Source organism: Megalops cyprinoides, chromosome 23, assembly GCF_013368585.1.
Source record: "Megalops cyprinoides isolate fMegCyp1 chromosome 23, fMegCyp1.pri, whole genome shotgun sequence".
In the NCBI taxonomy this organism is placed as follows: Eukaryota; Metazoa; Chordata; class Actinopteri; order Elopiformes; family Megalopidae; genus Megalops; species Megalops cyprinoides.
In genome coordinates this window covers 190,829-213,614 of record NC_050605.1, presented here as the reverse complement: position 1 = coordinate 213,614, position 22,786 = coordinate 190,829, and the positions used below count along the sequence as shown (strand labels likewise).

Here is a 22,786-nt window from a genome sequence, read left to right as displayed (position 1 = left end):
CATGCTCTTTTGTGGGGTGACTAGATGGTATAGTTTTAACCCCTCCCAAAAAGAATCATTGTATTCAAGATGAGATTTGAGTTTTACAGCTCACAATATGTGCTACCCACATGTATTCAGCATTGGAAGGCTTTGTTTTGGATTTATGGCTATATGCAGTGTCCTGGGGTGAGTGGAGCCTGCTGTGGACGGGGATCACCTTGACTTCATCGCACTGGAACAGGTGTAGGTGTGGCTTGGCTTGGCCGGGCTCCTTGCACACCAGTGCCAGGATGGAGTCATAGCTGCAGGCCCTCAAGATCGCTTGGCTCTGTAGGATGGTGCTCACAGGGAAATCCTCCAGCCGGCCCTAAAGCCACGTCATCAAAGCACCGTTCCAAACCAGAAACAACCCCCAGACTCATGACTCATTGCACAATATTAACTGACAATAAAAACTTCATTTTCACAGCAATTAGTTGCTACATCAATGTCCTACAGCAATGTCACAAGGATGATCAGACGATCAGGGTGGAGGTAAAGATTGTAGGTGTAAAGTAAAAAATACCCGCTAAAGTGATTTCTTTTGCAATATAGAGGACACAAGAAAGACCCAAATCCCCAGAGCGCCCCCTTGTGCAAATGAGTGGGCCATGTTGTGGTCTTCACCTTGGTCTCAGGGTCATAGAGGCTGACCGCACGGGTGTCGACTTGCAGGAGTATGTCCTGTGTCCACACCTTGCCCTTGGCATCATGAAGGCGTAGCTTCCGAATGCCATCCGCCACTGAGATCACACCCTCCTTCCGGCTCATCACGAAGGAGGTCAGGTGCTGCGGGCAGGGGGCGAGGTTTAGTGAATGGACAGGTTTTAGTGGATGGGTGGGGCTTAGTAGATATGTGGGGCTTGTTGGATGGGTGGGGCTTAGGGGAGGGCAGGGCTTAGAGGAGGGCCAGGTCCTCGTGTGTCAGTGCTCATCCTGTCAGTGGTGTGGCAGTTAATGAGCTGCATTTAATTTCTTATGTGACCTTTTCATAGTCTCTTTACAAGGTTACAACCACATGCCAACATATGGAAAACGTATAAATCCAAATAAAAGTAATTTTCTCAAAAATGATCATATGCATATATTATACAACATACATTACAATATCTAATATATTACCATCTCATTTGACAATGCATTCTTGATGCAGGTTTACAGTGCATATACAGTGCTGGCCAAAAGTATTGGCACCCCTGCAATTCTGTCAGATAATGCTCAATTTCTCCCAGAAAATGATTGCAATTACAAATGTTTTGGTAGTAATATCTTCATTTATTTTGCTTGCAATGAAAAAACACAAAAGACAATGAAAAAAAAATTAAATCAATTATCATTTTACACAAAACTCCAAAAATGGACCGGACAAAAGTATTGGCACCCTCAGCCTAATACTTGGTAGCACAACCTTTGGACAAAATAACTGCGAACAACCGCTTCCGGTATCCATCAATGAGTTTCTTACAATGCTCTGCTGGAATTTTAGACCATTCTTCTTTGGCAAACTGCTCCAGCTCCCTGAGATTTGAAGGGTGCCTTCTCCAAACTGCCATTTTCAGATCTCTCCACAAGTGTTCTATGGGATTCAGGTCTGGACTCATTGCTGGCCACTTTAGAAGTCTCCAGTGCTTTCCCTCAAACCATTTTCTAGTGCTTTTTGAAGTGTGCTTTGGGTCATTGTCCTGCTGGAAGACCCATGACCTCTGAGGGAGACCCAGCTTTCTCACACTGGGCCCTACATTACGCTGCAAAATTTGTTGGTAGTCTTCAGACTTCATAATGCCATGCACACGGTCAAGCAGTCCAGTGCCAGAGGCAGCAAAGCAACCCCAAAACATCAGGGAACCTCCGCCATGTTTGACCGTGGGGACCGTGTTCTTTTCTTTGAAGGCCTCGTTTTTTTTCCTGTAAACTCTATGTTGATGCCTTTTCCCAAAAAGCTCTACTTTTGTCTCATCTGACCAGAGAACATTCTTCCAAAATGTTTTTGGCTTTCTCAGGTAAGTTTTAGCAAACTCCAGCCTGGCTTTTTTATGTCTCTGGGTCAGAAGTGGAGTCTTCCTGGGTATCCTACCATAGAGTCCCTTTTCATTCAGACACCGACGGATAGTACGGATTGACACTGTTGTACCCTCGGACTGCAGGACAGCTTGAACTTGTCTGGATGTTAGTCGAGGTTCTTTATCCACCATCCGCACAATCTTTCGTTGAAATCTCTCGTCAATTTTTCTTTTCCGTCCACATCTAGGGAGGTTAGCCACAGTGCCATGGGCTTTAAACCTATTGATGACACTGCGCACGGTAGACACAGGAACATTCAGGTCTTTGGAGATGGACTTGTAGCCTTGAGATTGCCCATGCTTCCTCACAATTTTGCTTCTCAAGTCCTCAGACAGTTCTTTGGTCTTCTTTCTTTTCTCCATACTCAATGTGGTACACACAAGGACACAGGACAGAGGTTGAGTCAACTTTAATCCATTTTAACTGGCTGCAAGTGTGATTTAGTGATTGCCACCACCTGTTATGTGTCACAGGTAAGTAACAGGTGCTGTTAATTACACAAATTAGAGAAGCATCACATGATTTTTCAAAGGGTGCCAATACTTTTGTCCGGCCCATTTTTGGAGTTTTGTGTAAATTGATACTTGATTTGACTTTTTTTTCTTTCTCTTTTGTGTTTTTTTATTGCAAGCAAAATAAATGAAGATATTACTACCAAATCTAATTGCAATCATTTTCTGGGAGAAATTGAGCATTATCTGACAGAATTGCAGGGGTGCCAATACTTTTGGCCAGCACTGTATGAAAGTAACACCTTATATATTTTGTGATTGAATCCTGCTTTACTAAGATGAACAAACCATGTGAGGTGGTGTTCCTTCAGCTGAGCTCTCCCTGTTTTCAGATTGACAGCGCTCGCAACTGAACACTGATCAGAATGTGACATCATGTCTGATACGCAGGTTGCAACAGTGGGTCGGGCGTGCAGATTCTTTTTGCACATCTGAGGGATCCGCCCCTACCTCACTACGTATTCTACACAGCTCCTAGTTCAGGCCCTGGTCCTGTCATGCCTGGACAACTGTAACTCCCTCTTTGCTTGCCTTCCTGCCTGTGCAATCAAACCTCTACAACTACTCCAGAATGCATTTGCACGACTTGTCTACAATCTCCCTAAATGTAATTAAATATGAAATACTAGAGGTATCAGGTGGGGGCAGGGATTGAGGCGGAACTGAGATGGCCAGTGATTCAGCTGTCCTAGTGAAGGAGGACAGCAAAATACCTAACGAAGTTACTCCCTTCCTCACCTCACTTCATTGGCTTCCTGTTATCACTTGCGTCAAGTTCAAAACCTTGGTGCTGGCATACAGGACAGTGAATGGGACAGCACCCTCATACCTATGATCAGTCTTCAAACCCTATGTTCCATCAAGATCACTGCGCTCTGCATCTATGGTGCAACTGACTGTCCCGTCCCGATGGGGTCGCTCCTCACAGACGCAATCCCTGTCTGTACTGGTCCCTCAGTGGTGGAATGAACTCCCAGCAGAGGTTAGGACAGCAGAATCACTGTCCATCTTCCAACGCAGACTGAAGACCCACCTCTTCAGGCTGCATCTCAGTTCCACCTCAATCCCTGCCCCTAACACCTGATACCTCTAGTATTTGATATTTATTTTATTTGTAGAAATGTGATGTATTTTGGATTCTGTGTCCTAGGGACTGTTGTATCGTAGTATCCTTGGCTTCCATCAGATTGAAGTCAACTTGTGGAGGGGCTCAAATAGTGTTATGCTCACACTCATTGATCTGGGAGTGTTGTTAGCCTGGTCTGACACTGTTGCTCCTTTAAATTGAATGGACACACTTATGTTCAGTTGTGCTGGAAATCACTCTGGATAAGAGCATCTGTGAAATACATGTGCACATACTGGTTGATAGTTCTTTCATGCAGTCAGCTTGTTGGAAGTGTCTTTGGAACAGAGGAACACTAGAAAATGTGTTCCTGTCAGTCAGCATTTGTTCCATGGGGCCAAGAACAACTAATTGAGCTTAACTGAGAATGCTATCTCAAACGTGGGCATATACTGAAAAATATGTTGAATAAACCCTTCTTTCAGCTTCAGCACAAATATGTTTTATGAATCATATTTCTTCCACAAAGTATTAATACCAGATGAAATATACAGATTTTACATTCAGGTAAGCATTCAATGAAGTGCAATGAAAATGGATGAATAGTGAGCTGGGCTAGAAGGGAAACTAGTGTACATGGTGTATCCCCAGTACCAAGGCTGAGAACAACGCTTTAATAACACATTCTGCCTAATCACTACAGGGCACCACACTCTGTCTTACCTCTACATGGTACCGCGAAGTGTCAGTCATGCCGTCAGTCCTGCTTTTCAGCTATTTCCTCCTTTGTTCTGAGGGGAGCAGACACACAGCTATCTGAATAACACAATGCCTAAGCTTTTGTAATGCCATTCGAAAGGCTGAAAACATTCTTGATAAAACAATTTCTATGGTTGGAGATATTATTGATAATATAGAGTAAGTGGAGCCATTCTTCAGTTGAAGCTTATCAGTGTTCCATTTCCAGGGCTAGAAAATACACAGTAGCAAGGCAAACCAGTTGCTGTAATGAGCATGTGACTGTGGGTTCATTCAATTGATTTTAATTTACATGGCAATTATAATATACATTAAACATAAACATCGGCCTTCGAAAGCCTGGCAGCCGGGCTCCACACTGAGTTTCACAAAATAAACTTGATCCACCTGAGCTTTTAAATTAGAAAAAAACAGCAGTGTGTGACTACCCCATAACAGACTCCTATCTGAGAGTAAATCAGAGGACCTACCACTCCAAGCTGTGGCATCAGACCTGAGGGGAGGAATAACAACAGGGTGTGACAATCCTGTAACAGACTCATGTCTGACAGTAGATTAGGCCACATGCTGTGCCAAAATGTGGCATTAGACGTGGACAGAGATTATAGGTCTAGAAGCTGCGAGAACAGAGTACCATGTTGGCTAGGCAAAAACCAAGCGTTCAACAACATTATATTCTTCTTCTTGTCAATATTGTTAATAGCAGTAGCAACAGAAATAACAGTAGTAGTATTAGTAGTAGTAGCAGGTCTAGCTGTATTAGCAGAAGTAGTAGTAATCAAGGTTAACACGGTATGACACACTGAAGAAGTACTACACAACTAGAAGAACAACAATATAAGTGCACAGGTGCACAGCGGCCAGAATTATGATAAATACACAATATGCAAAAACAGTGCAATATGCAACAGGAAAATCCAAGTGTTTAACATCTAAACTATAAAGAGCTACATACTGCAGTGAGTGCAAAGCCTAAGAGAGACATATAAAAGCAACATTACCTTAGATTATGGTATTAACAAGGTACCAAACAATGATTCATGAAAGCAAAGTCAACCTGCATCATACTACAGTACTCATAGCGTCTCACAGTGATCTGAAAACAAGCAAGGTCGACTGTAAAACACTCAAGCCGTTTTCACATATGAACACCGGACAAGGTCCAGAGAATCAGGTCCGGAACTTGGCCGGAATTGCCCTTTCACATATGTAGCACACAACAGGAGACAGACACGTTCTCACCTACAGGAAATACTCTGGTTTGGCTTAGGTGAGGGGCGGCGCCTGGATAGAGCGTGCAGGAGGCAGAACATGACACAAAAAGTACACTGCAGAAATCGCAGCGGCTGTATTTGAAACCACCTACTGTATACTGTGTACTGCGTACTACACAAGTATATACTGCATGCTATTTTTCAGTGTAGTATCCAGTATGCAACCATTAATAATTACATTTGTAGTATGTTACATTGGCAGATTTGTATTCTTCTGGTTTCGCGCCAGTTGCATGATAGAAAGATAGAAACGTCATCAACACGCCCACTTGTTTGCAGTGAATTCTCCGGAACGTGACCTGCTGTATTCACACATGGGCTCACTCCGACATGAGATGGACTTTGTACTAGGGAGCTGGCAGAACGAAGTCCGTCACATGTCCAGTCCAACTGATTCAGACATTTGCATTCTCACATACAGCTCCTCCAGGTAAGGGCCGGATACGCTCCAGCTTTCAGTGCATGTCTGAAAAGGGCTTCACTTATGCTGTGGGGAGTGGGTCCCAGACCTTCCACAGAGGTAAGAGGGAGGACCAAATCCATTCATTAAGCCTCACAGAAGAGCATCACCTAGAGGATAGAAAATGAAGGTACGTGTGACGAAACCCTGTCTCCCACAGTGCAGTGTATGTCACATGAATACTATGTGCAGGTTTGTCACTCCACTCCTGGTTTGTCTGCTAGCTAAGCTCAAATAATGTGAGTAATGTCAACCAGATTCCATTAGATCCAGGAAGAATATTCTATTAAGTCATCCTCTCAGCAAGGACACCCAGTCCCCCTGCCGTGGGAATAAATATTCATGGGCTCAGGAGAATACAGTCCATGTGTGTCATAAGTCTCAACTGCTAAAAAGTATCAGGCTAAAAGGCATAATCTCCATGAATTTATTATACTAGTGTTTAAAAAGTACACTCCAGATGTGATAAGTCTCTGTCTGATTAAGTTGATTGTACCTTTACATTTCCAACTTTGAAAGCCCCAGCTTAAATCATAGTATACTGTAATAATCTACTTTTACATTGTAGCAATGTAAACCCATAAACCATAAAGATGGCTCCTTTAAGCCCTTTTCTCTGTAGAACCCATAAAACACCTCCTGTAGCTCTCCTAGGTTCAGATAAAAGGAGATAAATGGAATCCCTGACAATTTACAGATGCAAGAGGCTGTTCCTGTAACTCTCCCAGCTTCACATGCAGGAGGCTGTTCCTGCAACTCTCCCAGCCTCCGATCCAGGAGACTGTCCCTGTAACTCTCCCAGCCTCAGATCCAGGAGGCCGCCCCTGTAACTCATCCAGCCTCAGATCCAGGAGGCCGTCCCTGTAACTCTCCCAGCCTCAGATCCAGGAGACTGTCCCTGTAACTCTACAAGCCTCACATGCAGTAGGCCTCCCCAGCACTCCAAACCTCAGCAGATTCTTCTAACACTAAGCCCCCAGTCCATCCTGTGATCCTCTTTGGCATACCTCCTCCTTCTAACACCCGGTGACCGCTTCACTGAATTGTAGATATTTAGGTCACACTTAATACAGTGACCGACGGGTAAAAATAGCTTGCCTTGACGGAGACTGTCAACACGTGGTTCGCCTTGCAGACAGACAAACAGCTGTAAGGCCCTGGAGCGAAAAACTTAGGAGAACATCCACACTGATTAATGCCCATATTCCAACTGGCCACAAACAACTTTGCCCTTCAGCTTGTGTAACAGCTTTCACCAAATGTCACTCATCTCCATTACAAACACATTACCAACCATACCAACCAACAATTTAGTTTTACTGGAATGAGCAAGAGACACTGTAACAAAAATACTATTAAGATGGATTGAAAAAGCCAACTTACTTTTCTTCTTATATTATTAGGGGCCAAGCACTAAAGGTTCTAGGCACTTATTGTAATTGTTACAATTTTTCACTATTATTATTATACTTTCTCCTCTGGGAGTCTATGGCAGCCCATAGAACCCCTTGGTATTTTTTATGAAATTTGGCACATTGATAGAGGACAGTCCAAACTATCCAGGCCTCAAATTTGGGGTCAATCCATCAATCTCTGTAGCGCCACCAACAGGCCAAATTTCAAGGTACATTTTTGCTTATATCTTTTGAACTGTTTGTCCTAGGGTTGCAATCTTTTTTCCCCTGAACCCTTGGGTCATGGCAATTCAAATGCACCCATTGCCGTTAAAGTCCACCATATTGGATTTTCCACCATTTTGAATTTTTTGAAAAACCTACTTTTGCAAATTAGTCCTAGACCGTTGAGCCTATCACCACCAAATTTATTATGTATCATCTACGGAGTGTTCTGTCCAAAAGTTATTCAAAGAATTTTGCTAGGGCAAATGATATGGCCGCTGTTGTCCAATGAAATTCCATGGTGAAGACACCAAAACAGGAAATGAGTCATATCTCAGCAGTGCTTTGTTGGAGTGATGCCAAACTTGGTACATTTTGTTGGTACTAGGAATAGTGGATATGCACCAAGTTTCATGAAATTTGGCCACTCGGTGGCGCTATACCATTAAGATAAGATAAGATAACGATTCTGATTCTGATTCTGATTCTGATTCTGATAAGACTTTATTGATCCCCAGGCGGGGAAATTTGGGTGTTGACAGCAGCAGAAAGACAGGTGATGAAGTACAGATAAAAAATAAAAAATACAATAGAAAAACTATACAATAATAAATACAATAAAAATACAGTACAATAAATATACTATGCTATAGTGTGTAGTGTGGTAATAAACAATAAAAAACAACCAATAAGCAAATAACAGTACATGTAGTGCAAAAAAGTGAGCAGTAAACAATGAGCAGAAAAAACAGGTTCGGGTATTTACATGTAGTGCAAAATGGCATGATAGGTTGGTGGGGGGGGGGGACTAGGGAAAAAGTCTTTGGTTGGGGATCTTAGCCATTGTTGTACAGCCTGATGGCTGTTGGCACAAAGGAGTGTCTAAATCGCTCCGTCTTGCACTTGGGGAAGGTGAGCCTGTAGCTGAAGGTGCTCCCCATCTGCCACAGCTCATCATAGAGGGGATGGGAGGGGTTGCCAAGGATGGTCCTGATTTTGTCCCTCATCCTCCTCTCCACCACTGCCTCCAGACTGTCCAGTTTTTGTCCAACAACAGAGCTGGCCTTCCTCACCAGCTTGTTGAGTGTGTAGGTCTCCCTAGTTCTGATGCCGCCTCCCCAGCACATCAAAGCAAAGAATAGTGTGCTGGCTACCACAGACTGGTCCAACATCTGCAGTAGTCTGCTGCACATGTTGAAGGACCTGAGCCTCCTAAGAAAGAACAGTCTGCTCTGTCCTTTCCTATAGAGGGCCTCAGTGTTGTCTGTCCAGTCCAGTTTATTGTTTATGTGCACTTCAAGGAACCTGTACGAGTCCACCATCTCAATTTCCTCCCCTTGGATGGTAATAGGGGTTGGGGGCTTCCCGATCCGTCGGAAGTCCACCACCAGCTCCTTGGACTTGCCGATGTTGAGCTGGAGGTGGTTCTCCCCACACCATCTGGTGAAGCTCTCTACCACCCCTTTGTACTCCTCCTCCTCATCCTCACTGATGCAGCCCACAATGGTGGAATCATCGGAGAACTTCTGGAGGTAGCATGTTCCAGAGTTGAAGCTGAAGTTGGAGGAGTAGATGGTGAAAAGAAATGGTAAAAGTACAGTTCCTTGGGGTGTGCCGGTGTTGCTCATCACCACGTCTGACAGGCTGCCCTGCAGCTGGACGAACTGTGGCCTGTTGGTGAGGTAGTCTGTAATTCAGGCCACCATGTCATGGTCTACCTGCATGGCTGAGAGCTTCTCCGCAAGTAGGAGGGGCCGGATGGTGTTGAACGCACTGGAGAAGTGAAAGAACATGACTCTCACTGTGCTTCCCGGCCTCTCCAGGTGCGAGTAGGCTCTGTGCAGCAGGTATTTAAATACATTTAAATACCCAATACTCTGGCATGAAAGCAGATATTTCAACTAAATTTCTTGTGCTTCATCAAAGTTAAGGATCCTAACTGGTATCTTATGAAACCTCCACGTCAACCATTTTGTGTTTCATCCATCTTTGATTTTGTCAAAATCAAATTTAACCATCTCCTCCCAGAGTTATGGCACAATGATGTTTTGTGTATTACCTCTTTGGACCATTGTCTTTAAGAGTTGTTAAAGGATAGTTGCCAGGTTGAGCAATATGGCCGCAGTGCACCCACAAATTTGCCCTTGAAGGTGCCATAAAGGAAGAGTGGCCATATCTCTGCAATGCTTTTGTTCATTGGCATAAAACTCGGTACACATGCTTACCATGAGACCTAAGTGACACACATCAAGTTTAGTGAAATTTTAGCACCTTGGGGTGCTATACTGAAAAACAGGTTTAAACACATATGTATCCATGTACTTAGATTTTAATGACATTTTGTTACAATGGACATCACAAGACACAGACCACACAAAGAAAAGCAGATATTGCCACCAATTTTTGTAGATCATTACATCATTACATATGAGGTCCTAACTGGGAAATGAACACATAGTTCAATGTCCAAATGCTAAGATAAGGCTGCTAAGATACAATCAATTTGTAGCACTTAAAACAGGCACATCTTCTGCACCTTTTGACCTACTGCCACAGCTAATACACTAAATAGTGTTGCAGAAACACTTGGACTTTCCATATTGGCCTGAATGTAAGACAGGGTTTTTTTCTACTTCAGAAATTACATCTGAAAAGTAGGGTCGTCTTACATGGGAGGACTTGACTTTTAAATGTCATTATTCACTGACAACAGCAGATGGCACCATTTATCTGAGATTGTTCAGCGGTATTAGAAATCCCAGTAGACCATTTTATTTTTATTTAAGCTGGACATATATGTAGTGGGGGGCAGTACGGTGGTGCAAATGGGTGGCACTAATGCCTAACAATATGGAGGTTTTAAGCTCGGGGTGCGTCTGCATTCAGTTTGTACCTTGTCCCTGTGTTCATGTGGTTTTCTTCTGGGTATTCTGGTTTTGTACCACATTCCAAACACAGTTAATGTCAATTGGACATATTATATTGCCCATAGGTGTGAGTGTAGGAGTGGGTGTCAATGTGTCTGTTCAGCCTGTGATCGACTGATGTCTTGTTCAGGGGTTGTTCTGATTAGTTGTCTACCTGGTGGCCCTGTGGTGGTTGGCCCCTTCATTGCTGCTTGCAGCTGTATTTTCTTATTACTATTCTTCTTCCCTCCTATTATATGTACATAACTACTCCTACAGCGTTTGAGCTACAATTACAAAACCTGTTTAATACCTTCTGCTAGTATGGGATTGTGCTGCTTGTGCTTCTTGTGTCAATACCTAAATTGTTTTTCTAGGACACATGGACATTGTGGGCAAGCTTACAAGACAAATAAGACTGTTTCAGTCATATAACTTAATGTGAAGAGAAGTCTAGCTTTAGTTGGAGAGTTGGTTATCTTTCCCAACGACCATCACTAATTAGCTTCTTAACAAATTGGTAGATAGCTAATGTTCAGTGGTCCAGTAGCTCAATGGCTACTGTGAAACATGTAGCTAACTCTTGACTGATCTACCTTCACTTATTCAGTTTTCCAAACATGTTGGATAAGAACATGACATGAATATCTTGTAAGATCAGTCACTCCAGCTTAGATAGATAACTAGCTGGGTCAAAAAGGTTTGTTAGCTAGCTAGACAATTAGCTACTGCTTTGTTAAGGTTGCAGAACCTTAACTTTCTAAGCCTGTAGCTCTAGATAAATTAGCAATTGTCATTTGAATATTGGAAGAGTTATATTCCAAAATGTGAAAAATGTCAAGTTATTTCCCAGTCAGATCCAAATGAAAATGAACATCATGTAGCCATGAAATTGCTTAATTTAATTCAACCCTTAATTTGAAATGTTTACTTCTTCAAGGTATACTGTAGTAGTGTTTTATCCTCTAAATAAATGCATGCAATGTTGGGCAGTTGAGGAAGTCTGGGGCCAAGAATATTGTTGAGTAAAAATGAATTATTATTCTGCGCAACTGACTACAGTTAACATAAAATCACAAGTATTAGCTGAAACAACTTTTACTACTGTTAGGTGTTTAGTACTATTTCTATAATTGAATACTTAATACTGCTACATAACCTCCCCATATTATTGTATCCTGTAATACAATTTGAACATAATGATAAAAGAAAACATACCAAAACAGTTGTTTTACCAGTCTGTGTCTGTTGTACTTATCTGCTAAGCTTACTGCTATTTTGTACTCATAATTCTGATTTAGAAGATAGTTAGATGGTTAGCTTCTTATTACAGTATCATTTTTAATGGGGGCTGCTGAGGTTGAAAATTTTGAAATGTTAAAAAAGAAACCTATGCTTATGTAAAAAAAAAATGGTATTGCTCAAGCACTGTGCCTTACCAGGAGCGCTTGTGAGATCAGTTTTTATTAACTTGAAAACACTGCATTGTAACTTCAGAGCTCAAGACAACCTTTGAAAAAGTAAAGGATACTGTGACCTCCAGCCCTGAAGTATGGCAAAGAAGCATGTCCTAGTGCATTTGCATTGGCTGACTTGCACTATCACAAGGTAGGCACCTACTTACCCACAATAAGGGCTCGATGAGCTGTCTAAATCGATGTCTTGACTCACACAGGACAGAATCTCAAAAGGAGAAATTTAAAAGAGAATTGTTTTTCCTTATGTTCTGCTAGACATCAAAGCAAGACATCAGGGTCAACCTTGGGGAAAGTTCTCGAGGTAATCTATGAAGCACTGGCAGCATTTAGAGACAAAATGAAATAAAGCAATACTGGCATTACCCTGGAATGCACAGAGTGATCAGTGTGGTTCAGCTCTACCTACACTCCACCTCTCTAAGTTATTTACCCACAATACCTTTCAGGGATGAGGCCAAACTCTTGGTGGAGTCAAGTTTCAAACAGCATTCTGAGAAAAGAGTGGGCTTTATTATTTGAGCCTTTCATGCTGGTGTCTTAATTAGGGGGAAACATTTATCTCATGCTGGTGTCTTAATTAGGGGGAAACATTTATCTAGAATGCATCTCTGGCAGCAGTAGAACTGTAGTAAATCAGCACAACAATAATGGCACTATTTTTCTCAGCCCACGTACAGATGCACCAGTTTAATTGGTTGAGTCTTCTGCCACCTCACAATGCAGATGAGCTAATAAATATTCATTAATGTTGCAGTTCTCTGTTCTTCCATAAAATACTCATTTCCACAAAGCAGATGAGTACCTTGTGTATTGAGAATGAGGCAGCCTACCAATCCAAGTGAACAAGTGAAGGAGTCCACTTGATATGACACCAATACAGTACCATGTACACTTGAAGACTGAGAAGCAGGGATTTTTTCCAGCACATTTTGGACAAACTCTGCTGTCATTATTTTAGTGATTAGATTTTAGTGATTTTAGTTAGAAGAGGTAGCCTCTGGAAATAATGTTGAAATCATACTGCTAATTGTAGGTTGATACAGTTAAAAAAAATTTAAGTTGAGTGGGTTTTTAACACGATTTTTAAATCACACCCTTTCATGCCATGATCTTTCCCATTAGTATAAAGCACTGTTTGAAATTGGGACAGCAAAGAGATAACTTCTATCAATCTGCAGGAAATAACATAATCATCCATTCACTTTTGATATAAAAGGTATAATCTGACTTGGCCTACACATCATAGTTTGAGGGTAAATAATAATAATAATACTTTAATAATACTAATCACAACTTTTATTTGTGTAGTGTGCATCATACATTTTGCACTGTATTGTTTGTGAACAAATCAGCCTAAAAGAAAATAAGATGTGCATTAGATTAAAAAAATATAATCTAGAAATGGCAGGCACAGAAATGGAGTGACAAGAAACATATGGTATATGTGCACAGTTTTAGGCCGTAGTGGACAACAATACCAAGCCCATCTTATCTATTTAGGCTATCCACTGCAGGCAAGATACTGCAAAGAATATTGAACGTTGCAATTGAATATTGCAAATAAAGTTGAACGCCACAAATTCTGTTGAGCCAAAAACCTGCCTGTCGGCATTTGAATTGCAATTTAAATAACCATTGAGACATTGACAAACTGGGGGCAGCTACTTCATAGCTAGGCTATTTCAGTAAAAGTTGTTTGGTACATTTGGCTGTAAGGCCAGTGAAGAAATGGTTTTCATTTTCTTAAAAGAACTGAGTATGGGTACACGCCACGTTAAGGAATTAACATTAGCTGCTGGACTGACGACCTAGCTAGAAAGTGAACAAGCTAGCTAATGTAACAAGCAGGCTTTTCAGATATCCTTTTTTTACGTTAAGGTCACAGATTAGCCTATTATTGAAATGTGGATCTTTACGTACTCCTTGTAACCATTAATTTGTAGATGTCCATTCACATACAGTTAACGTTACGGAGATAAATGTGCTGCAAGTCAGACTCAGCCCACTGAATCCAGTCGTTTTAGGAGCTAATCACCCAAGTCCCTGCAACACGTTGCCTAGTTCAAAAATGAAAATGTCAATAAGAAAGCTTGCTTTCTTTCCACCACCATCCAAATGTTGCCAATGTATCTTCATCTACTATGAAAACAATTAATCGACCAATATGATTTTAATTGCTTGCATTTTTGCGTTGATGAGGGAAGCGTTTAAAATAACACTGACAACTGCTGCTGGTTCCAGGCAATAATTATAAAAAGTTTATGTAGGATTTGAAGCCACAGCCTACTTGGAATGTTGAGGTAACCCATAGGCCTATATAAAACCACGGTGCGTCTTATGCACCTCCCTAGCTGTGGCATTTCAATCGTACTATGTTTTTTTTTCCTAATAATTCTCAGACTGTCAGCTTACTTTGTGGCCTGACATTTTTGTGCGCATGCCTAATAGTGACCATTAAAATGGTCAACTGATGAAGCTTTGACTGCTGACTCAATCCACCTGTAGCAGAATACAATGCAAAGCCGTGCAGCGCATAAACTTGAAATCGCTGAAGCATACCTCTCATTGCTACTTCTTAGAATTTCTTTGGAAGGAGCCCTCAAAATGTGGATAAAACAACATACCAGAGAAAATCCATAACTGACCGTTATGTTAATTTATGTCCTGCAATTTTGTGTCTTACAGAATAACAGCGTGGATCTTTACATGGTTACGTTATGAGCCCAACTAGAAATTGGCAGTGTGAACATCACTGTTACCATTCCTATTATTTTACTGCACATCATGTCAGTAGTAGGCTACAATGATTTGCTGCCTATAAAACTAATGCATGATACCTAGCATAACCCTAATAACAAATTGACAGTAGCAACTGTATAACTGTACTGAACTGAACAACTACACAGTCATAAGATACCCCTGCAAATGTATCCACTAGTTTGAGAATGCAGCAAATGAGTAGCCTGTTTATTTCATTTAGATATGTTTGTCCCGTCATCTAAATTTCCAGTGCAATGTTACAGGAGCCTATGCGTTAATAGATGCCACCGTGTGGTCGATTTGTATGACAGCAGTTCACAAAGAAAATTCATTATCATATTCTGACCCTTGAGCCAAATTTGAATGCCGCCGTGGTGAGAAACACGACAAATTAAACTGGTGCAGTTTAATTTAATTTATTTAAATCTGTAAGATCCAGAAATATCAGATATTCTAATGAAAGACTCACCGTGATGTGTCTCGGACACATAAAGAAATAGATATACCAGCACCATATTGGAAGTAAATGTAATGTTGTGAAACCATCATGCATGCATATCACATTCACAAGCCACACATCTGTACTTCAGAAAAAGCTGAACTTCTTTATGGATGTTTTCCAGAAACCTGTTTGCATATTTTTAATTTACATAAGATACACAATATCCCGCTATCCATCTATACATCCATCTCTCTAAAATAATGTGTGCTAGCTGGCAGTGCTTGCTTCCTGCCTACCTTATTTAATCTTCAGCCGGCAGGAGAAATTGCTAACTTGTAAAAACATGTAAAAATGTACTGTTCCCTCACTACATATGCGGAAGCAACATTTACATACTAGGAAGGCACCACGATTAAACACTGACAGATAATACTGCCATGCTTTGCTTATGATCAGTTTGTACTTATCCTCCATGAAGTCTACAGAAACACTTGCAAAAAAGTAATTTCAAAAAATTTGGAAAAGTGTTCAGCAAGTATGGTGGCCCAAATGTTTGTGTGTAACTAGGTTTCATTTGGATAGCAATAATTATAGTGGCAGACCTAATATGGGCTGTGTATATCCCACTGAGTTGGGACTGGTACAACCAGCAGCAGTTTATAGCCAAATTGACTGCAGACAGAGCAGGTCTGGCAGGTCCCGCATATCACCTGTCTGACCTGTTGCCCTCCGACCAGCGCTTCAGGTCAATCAAATCCAACACCACCAGACTAACCAATAGCTTCTTCCCCTGGGCCATACGGACTGCTAACAAACACTGACACCCCCCCCCCCCCCCAACCCTCTACCTCAATACAACTGTGCAATTCCACTGTGCACTTTAAGTATTTTTTAAAAGCCCATATTATTGCACAAGTTTTTCTTTGTATTTTTTTATATTTACAATGTCTCGTTTTTAAATTTGTATTTTATTGTATTTATTGTATTTTATTGTATATTATTTTTCTATACCCAATGTCATGTGCCTTATTTGTATTGTGTTTATATAAATGTTCCACGGTGCGCTGTTGTTGCAGACCACCCACAATTTCGTTGTACCCCCACCGTGCAATGACAATAAAGTCTATTCTGATTCTGATTCTGATTCTGAGTGAAGATCAGGACAGACCATGACTGAACGGGTAATGCAGCAAACATGGAGAGGCATAAGGGAGTATGTCTGTGGGACCTAGGAAACCAAGGATAATACCACACTCAGCGTAAGAGAGAGTATGTGTGCAGGGTCTAGGAAACCTAGACAAATCGCGCACTTGGAGTAAGTGTGTATGTGTGTGTGGGTGAGAGAGAGTTCTAGGAAACCCAGGACAGTTGCACACTCGGCACTCTGCCCCAGAGGGCTTTGACATCATGGAAAGAATTGATTTCAGTCATGGTGTCAGGGCAAGGCTAGTGATAGAATTAGACTCCCTGTCTAATACACCATGCAGTCTGTGTTTAACACACAAAAAAGTCAAATTCAAATTCAAAGTTGCTTTATTGGCAGGACAGATAAGCGCATTTTCTCTCTCTCTCAGTTGCACCCCTCTGTATTTTCTCCTGGTGCCAAGCCTGCCTCTGACTCTTTCTCTACCACACTAGGCAGGCAGTTAATGACATAGCCCAGGGTCGATTTGGCCAGAAGGACACAGCTGGTGTGCAGAATGAGTGCCTTAACCAACTCCCATCCCATGGGATCCCACCAACATGACATGATTTACCAAAAATGTTTCTTTTTTTTAATTATCTTGATAAACAAATTCCACAACATACACTCATACACAACACACAATATTTTTAGCAACAACAGTAACACACATGGAGATACTGAATGGCATAGCCTGTGGGAGGCTGTTCTTTGGCTGTCCTTGTTTGCAGTGTTTGCAGTCAGTGCCTGTTGACTTTATGTTCCCTAACAGTCAGCCAGTAATCCTAAAACTCAAAATACCAACTAACAACTGCACAAAGTCATTCCAATAAAAAGAATCCTTGTGCACTGCTCTCTACAGAGTCTTGCTCAGCTGGCTCAGGGGATGGCAAAGGGCCTGCACAGGCAGCGACAGGCGTAAATGATTGATGAGCAGCTCATTGGATCAGTGTCAGTCACAGGGAAACACATCCTGTCCTTCTCCATCTAGCCTGCTCATTAAAAGGGTGATTTGATCCCCATGAAATGGACAAGGTCACATACAGAGTGCTGTCAGAAGACACGGCCGCTTCCTTCAGTGTTGTGCTGATGCCTAACACAAATCCTCAGCTCATTATGTCTTTGGGGAGAGGTCTGCTGCTTCTCTCAAATGTGTGTTTTCCATGGAGAGACCCTCACTTAAAGAGCAAACAGAGATACTGTATAACAAGCTGCCAGACTTTGACTGGACAGGTAGGTTGGTAAAAACCTTTGTAGGATTTCTGGGGCCCCAACCACTTACTTATTTATATAACACGATTCTGGGGGAAAAAAAAAAACATTTTTTGCTGTTTTGCCTATGAAAATATTCTGTCTGCAATTCACCTTTACTTCGTCTAAAGCAGCAGTCTAACAGCAAAGCCGCATGCCCAGATTAAAGGGGGGATTATGATGTAGCTATGACAATCCCCCTCTCAATCCCCTGAGGACAAGAAGTTTTCTGCTGAATGAATGTGCAAAATAGCTGCCCGTCACATAGGCAGAAATCTTTATTGAGACATGGCACTCATGATGTCGGGGCTGGTTGAGCACCAAAAGTTAAAGGTTATGGTATAGATTGATTGTTCAATCCTGTGGTTAACTCACACATGCCCTGCACAGTCCTGTTAGATTTCTCTCTCTCTCACACAAACACACTGCTCAGTCCTGTCAGACGTTAGCTCTCCCTCAAACACATACACACACACAACCATTTTTCTTTATTAAATTCCCACCCTCATAAATGCCATGAATTCGAGAACAAAAGACCACATCATTACCAATCTTGATATCATGGTATGAGTTATTTTAATGCATTCATACACAATTCAGTGTTACTTGGGGGTTAAGTATTTTGAGAGGAGACTAACCTGTTCAGTGTGGTTGAGTACGGTAAGGTTGATAAAGGTTCTTAACCTGAATGCCTGTATGAATGTAATCTGGTACGTGCAGTGATGGATATTAGGGGCTATGCATACATGGGGCACTGACCACTGCTGCTGATCGACCCTCACTGGGTTTCACAGTGCTTGCCTATATCAGGACATCCATGCACTCTGCACATACATAGCATTCAAATCTCTGCTGCCTGAATGCAGAATCCACCCTTCAGGTTCAGCCACAGCACACTGTGCCATGGTAAGATCCTGGTACATTGGTACATTTATCACTTCATTGCATTTCTGCTGAACTCTGTTCAAGGTCATTTCTATCCCCACCATTTGACCCCAGATTAGTGTACCTGCCACTAATCCTAATCTCAACCTGATCTGGGATGGGGGTGACTAGAATCTATCAGAACCTCAACACTTTTATTGTATACTGCACTGATTCTCAATCCTGCTCCTGGGGCCCCCCTGCTCCGCACGTTTTCCATCTTTCCCTGTTCTACCTACCTGACCGAACTCATCAGTAGCACTTTTGATTAGCTGAACACACCTGATTTAATAAAGAGCATGTTAATTATTTCAATCAGGTGTGTTTGGAGCAAGGATAGACTGAAGATATGCAGGACAGGGGAGTAGGATTGAGAAACACTGGTATACTGCAGAAGAAACAATAAAATCGACATTTGTGGGGTCCTTTGACTCTCAGGTCAGTTATTAATCTCCTCATCCCCAAAGCTGTTCTCGTTAAATTTCTCTGCAGTTATATGTTCCTTAGACAATCTGCAAATGACTCAATCAATCTACCAAGGCCACACTGATTAAAAAGTGTTAAACAGGTACAGACAGCAATGCAGAGCAATGCTCTTAAGATTTACAACAGAGGGTTGTGATTTCAGATCCTAACTGGGGTTGTCCTGCTGTTCCTTTGAACAGGGCCCTGTGTGTGAATGACTTAGAGAATGTCATTCTGAGCAGCTGGGAAATGCTTGGTCAGACTGTTTACAGGCATTAATCCTATTAATCCAGACACTAAATCTAATTAAGATGCCCATTGTGCCCGTCCCCACCAGGATATCTTTAGATGTGTTTCTACTGTCGTAATGAGATCAAGCTTAAGCCCCTAATTATCGCTGTGTTACAGGACGAGGCTGGGACCGTGGGATCTACACTGACATTGTCCCACGTCCCCTCACCACAGTAACCACCAACAACAAACATGCCTGCCTCCTTAGCTAACTGCCACCCGAGTTAGCCTAGCTCCTGCTCAAACTGCATGGTTAAGGGTAGAGTTTGTGAAGGAATGCAACACAGTGGAATCAAATTTCTTTTCCTAGGGAAAAGCCAAGCCTGATTTTGCTTGCAAAACACATGATGCCCCTCCTTTGATTTCAGCAAGAGTACTCAGTGCAATGCCTACACCGAACTCAGATTTCCTCTCTGTTTCAGGTAAATGTCTAAATGGTGCCAAATGCAGTGCATACCTAATGCAGCCCCCTGGTTAGTGCAAAGAACTGGAAGCTGCTTAAGTCACAGGGGGAGGCTGTGAGCCCCAAGACAGTGGCATGAGGATCTTCATTCTTAAGATGGACTGGTTTGATACCATTATTCAACCACTTGTGAAACCATACTTTAAATTAATTAGGATGCAAATTGCAGCTAGATTGTCACACATGTGAAATATGCATTCTTTCTAAGTCATATTTTGACTGACTCAAGGATCAACACTTTGTCCAAGAATGTAAGTACTGCAAGCTTTACTTACAAAATACAGTATATTAATATATAGCAGAGAAAGACCCCTTGAACAAATTTCATTTTTCAATTTCATTTCATGGCCTATATACAAATTTATATTTGCATATATATGGTATGAACAAAAACTATACTACGTTACATACTGCTACTACATAATATACTACGGTTTTACTATATGATAACCAGGGTTGGGAGGGTTACTTTTAATATGTATTCCACTACAGATTACAGAATACTTGCCCTAAAATGTAATTTGTAACATATTCTGTTAGATTACTCAAGGTCAGTAACATAATCTAAATACTATGGATTACTTTCTGAACACTGTGTTTTTAATTTTTAAAAGTATGTAAGTAAAAGTGTGAATGTGGTATATAATGGTTGGGTGATTCCCACAAACTATGTCCAAGTGATGTCAAAATCTAAATAGCTAAACTTGAGTGATTTTTTTTACTGCAATACATAAAATACAGTCTATATTTTTGTAATTATGATAACATGTCACATGAAAAAAAACATTTAAAGCATTTTATGAAAATTTTATAAGGATGTTCACCAGTATAATTCATCGGACTAAGATTCTGAACAGTTATTTTTAGAATGTTCTCTCAACATTGTTGTGGCTAACATTTTGGCACCCCCATGTTAAGTCTATGGGCATTTCATTGCAGTTTCTTCAGAATTGTAAATGTTAATTCAAAAACTGCACATTACACAAAAACATGAGTTAGAAAAGGCATGAGCCACCCTAAATGCATTGTGAGTGAGAAAGGAGTAGCTTTACCATTAAAAGTGTAAAATTGTTGGAGTAATCACAGTTTTGAACATGTGAAATTTCAGCTAGTGATCAATATTAGCTTAAATATTGAAAGAGAGAACTTACTTCAAGATGCTTCTTCAGGTTAGAGGTCGACTCTTTTGAAGCGGACAGCAGTTTGGTTGCTGGCAAACACAGCTGCCGTTATACTGTTATGGTGCGACCTTTGCCAAATTTGAAAGTAAAATGGTCCTGGTATTTCCATGACATAAAAGCGTTGTGCTAATTGCTTTCTGTCTCACTCTGCATTCTACTGTCTTGTGAGTCAGGCAGGCTGCGCGCTTTTTTCTTTTTCGTGAGGGGCATATGGGAGATACACCCCGGAGTTACCTATCATTGGACAGATTTTCTAACTGAATAAACATTAAATGAAAAAAATAAATCCAATTAAATGAAAAAAATACAATGTAATCCCTTCAGTAATCTAAATATTTTTAAAATGTAACTGTAATTTTATCATCATCATCAATTTCAATGGTAACTGTAACGGAATACAGTTACTCATATTTTGCATTTTAAATACGTAACGCCATTACATGTATTCCGTTACTCCCCAACCCTGATGATAACTACACCATAAACCCCCCTGCACATGTTTACTGTGTGAAAGTTCTAAGGATGACCACGGCAAAACATGCTAAAGTCTAAAACATGGAAAGTCCAAACTGACAGATATGAGTATAAATTCGCAAGCTGTAATTCCTATATCCTCAGCACTACCACAAATACACTTCCTGCTGCTCCAGGGATAAACATTAGTACATGTTGAAACATAAAATTCTGATCAAATTCCAGATAATTTTTCTCATGTGTCACGCCTGATTTAAGCCTGTGTCTCATGGCAGCTTCCTATGTCTCTGTAAATTGCTGTGGCCTGTGGTTGTGGCAAACAGTTTTTTTTTTTGTTTTATTCCCATTCCAACATCAGTTTGTTGCTCTGTTCATTTTCAGGCCAAAGCTATGACCTCATAACACCAGAAACTCTATCACCCCCCCCCCCCCCCCCCCCGCCCCTTTTATTCAATCCCTACCATCTATGTTGACTCTTTCCATTTGTAAATGGTCTATAGCTTGATTTTATTATTTGTTTGTTGTAGGAAATAAAGTATGAGGTGAAACGTCTTTACCTTCCCAAACTCAACATGCAAAACTACTGAATATGGAGTAGTCTACAGTCCCACACCTAGAGGCCAGTCTGTATTTGGGTCAGAGTAGTTGCTACACATGGCTAAGCCACCAGAGTGGTACTGACGACTCACAATGTAAGGCTCTTTCTCATGAGACACAACTAGGCCTACATGGTTTGGCCGGTCCTACTCAACATTCCAGGATCAGCCTTCTAAGATTCTTGGCCTGACCTGTGCTCGGTATTCTGAATAATGTAGGGGTTCTGCTAGGCCATTCTACTGTACCCCACGCACTCATATGTGTAATAATTCGCATTAACATACAGACCTACTCCATGTAATCTTAATATACGATAATCATGTTGATATAGTTCAGCCCTTACTGTAACCTGCAAGCATAGAGTCTCACTACAAATAACAGCATTTGATTAATTAAGCAACATTCACCATTGCATTCTGGGAAATAAAGACAGATAGGAAAGAGATATAGAACACATTCTGTTTCAGCCAAAAAGTATTAAGAAAGAGTATTAAGAGTATCAAGAAGTACTCATATTTAATTAAACATTTTAAAGGCTTGTAAAATTGAAAAATAAATGTAAGAAGTTAAAAGCAAAATTGTCTAATAGAGCTACCTGT

The 22,786-nt window shown here is 41.1% G+C and overlaps 1 protein-coding gene across 2 annotated transcripts in view; it reads right to left on the bottom strand.

Moving 5' to 3' along the window:
* The window catches only part of LOC118770099 (epidermal growth factor receptor kinase substrate 8-like), a 71,036-nt gene that overhangs the window by 45,298 nt on the left and 2,952 nt on the right, over positions 1 to 22,786 (bottom strand). For both annotated transcript variants that reach the window (XM_036517522.1, XM_036517523.1), the window contains exons 2-5: positions 4,890 to 4,912; positions 4,384 to 4,451; positions 649 to 810; positions 200 to 349 (exon numbers count right to left, since the gene is read on the bottom strand). In XM_036517522.1, the coding sequence (XP_036373415.1) occupies positions 200 to 349; positions 649 to 810; positions 4,384 to 4,413 (342 nt within the window). In that variant the 5' untranslated portion in view covers positions 4,414 to 4,451; positions 4,890 to 4,912. The remainder of the gene's footprint in view (positions 1 to 199; positions 350 to 648; positions 811 to 4,383; positions 4,452 to 4,889; positions 4,913 to 22,786) is intronic.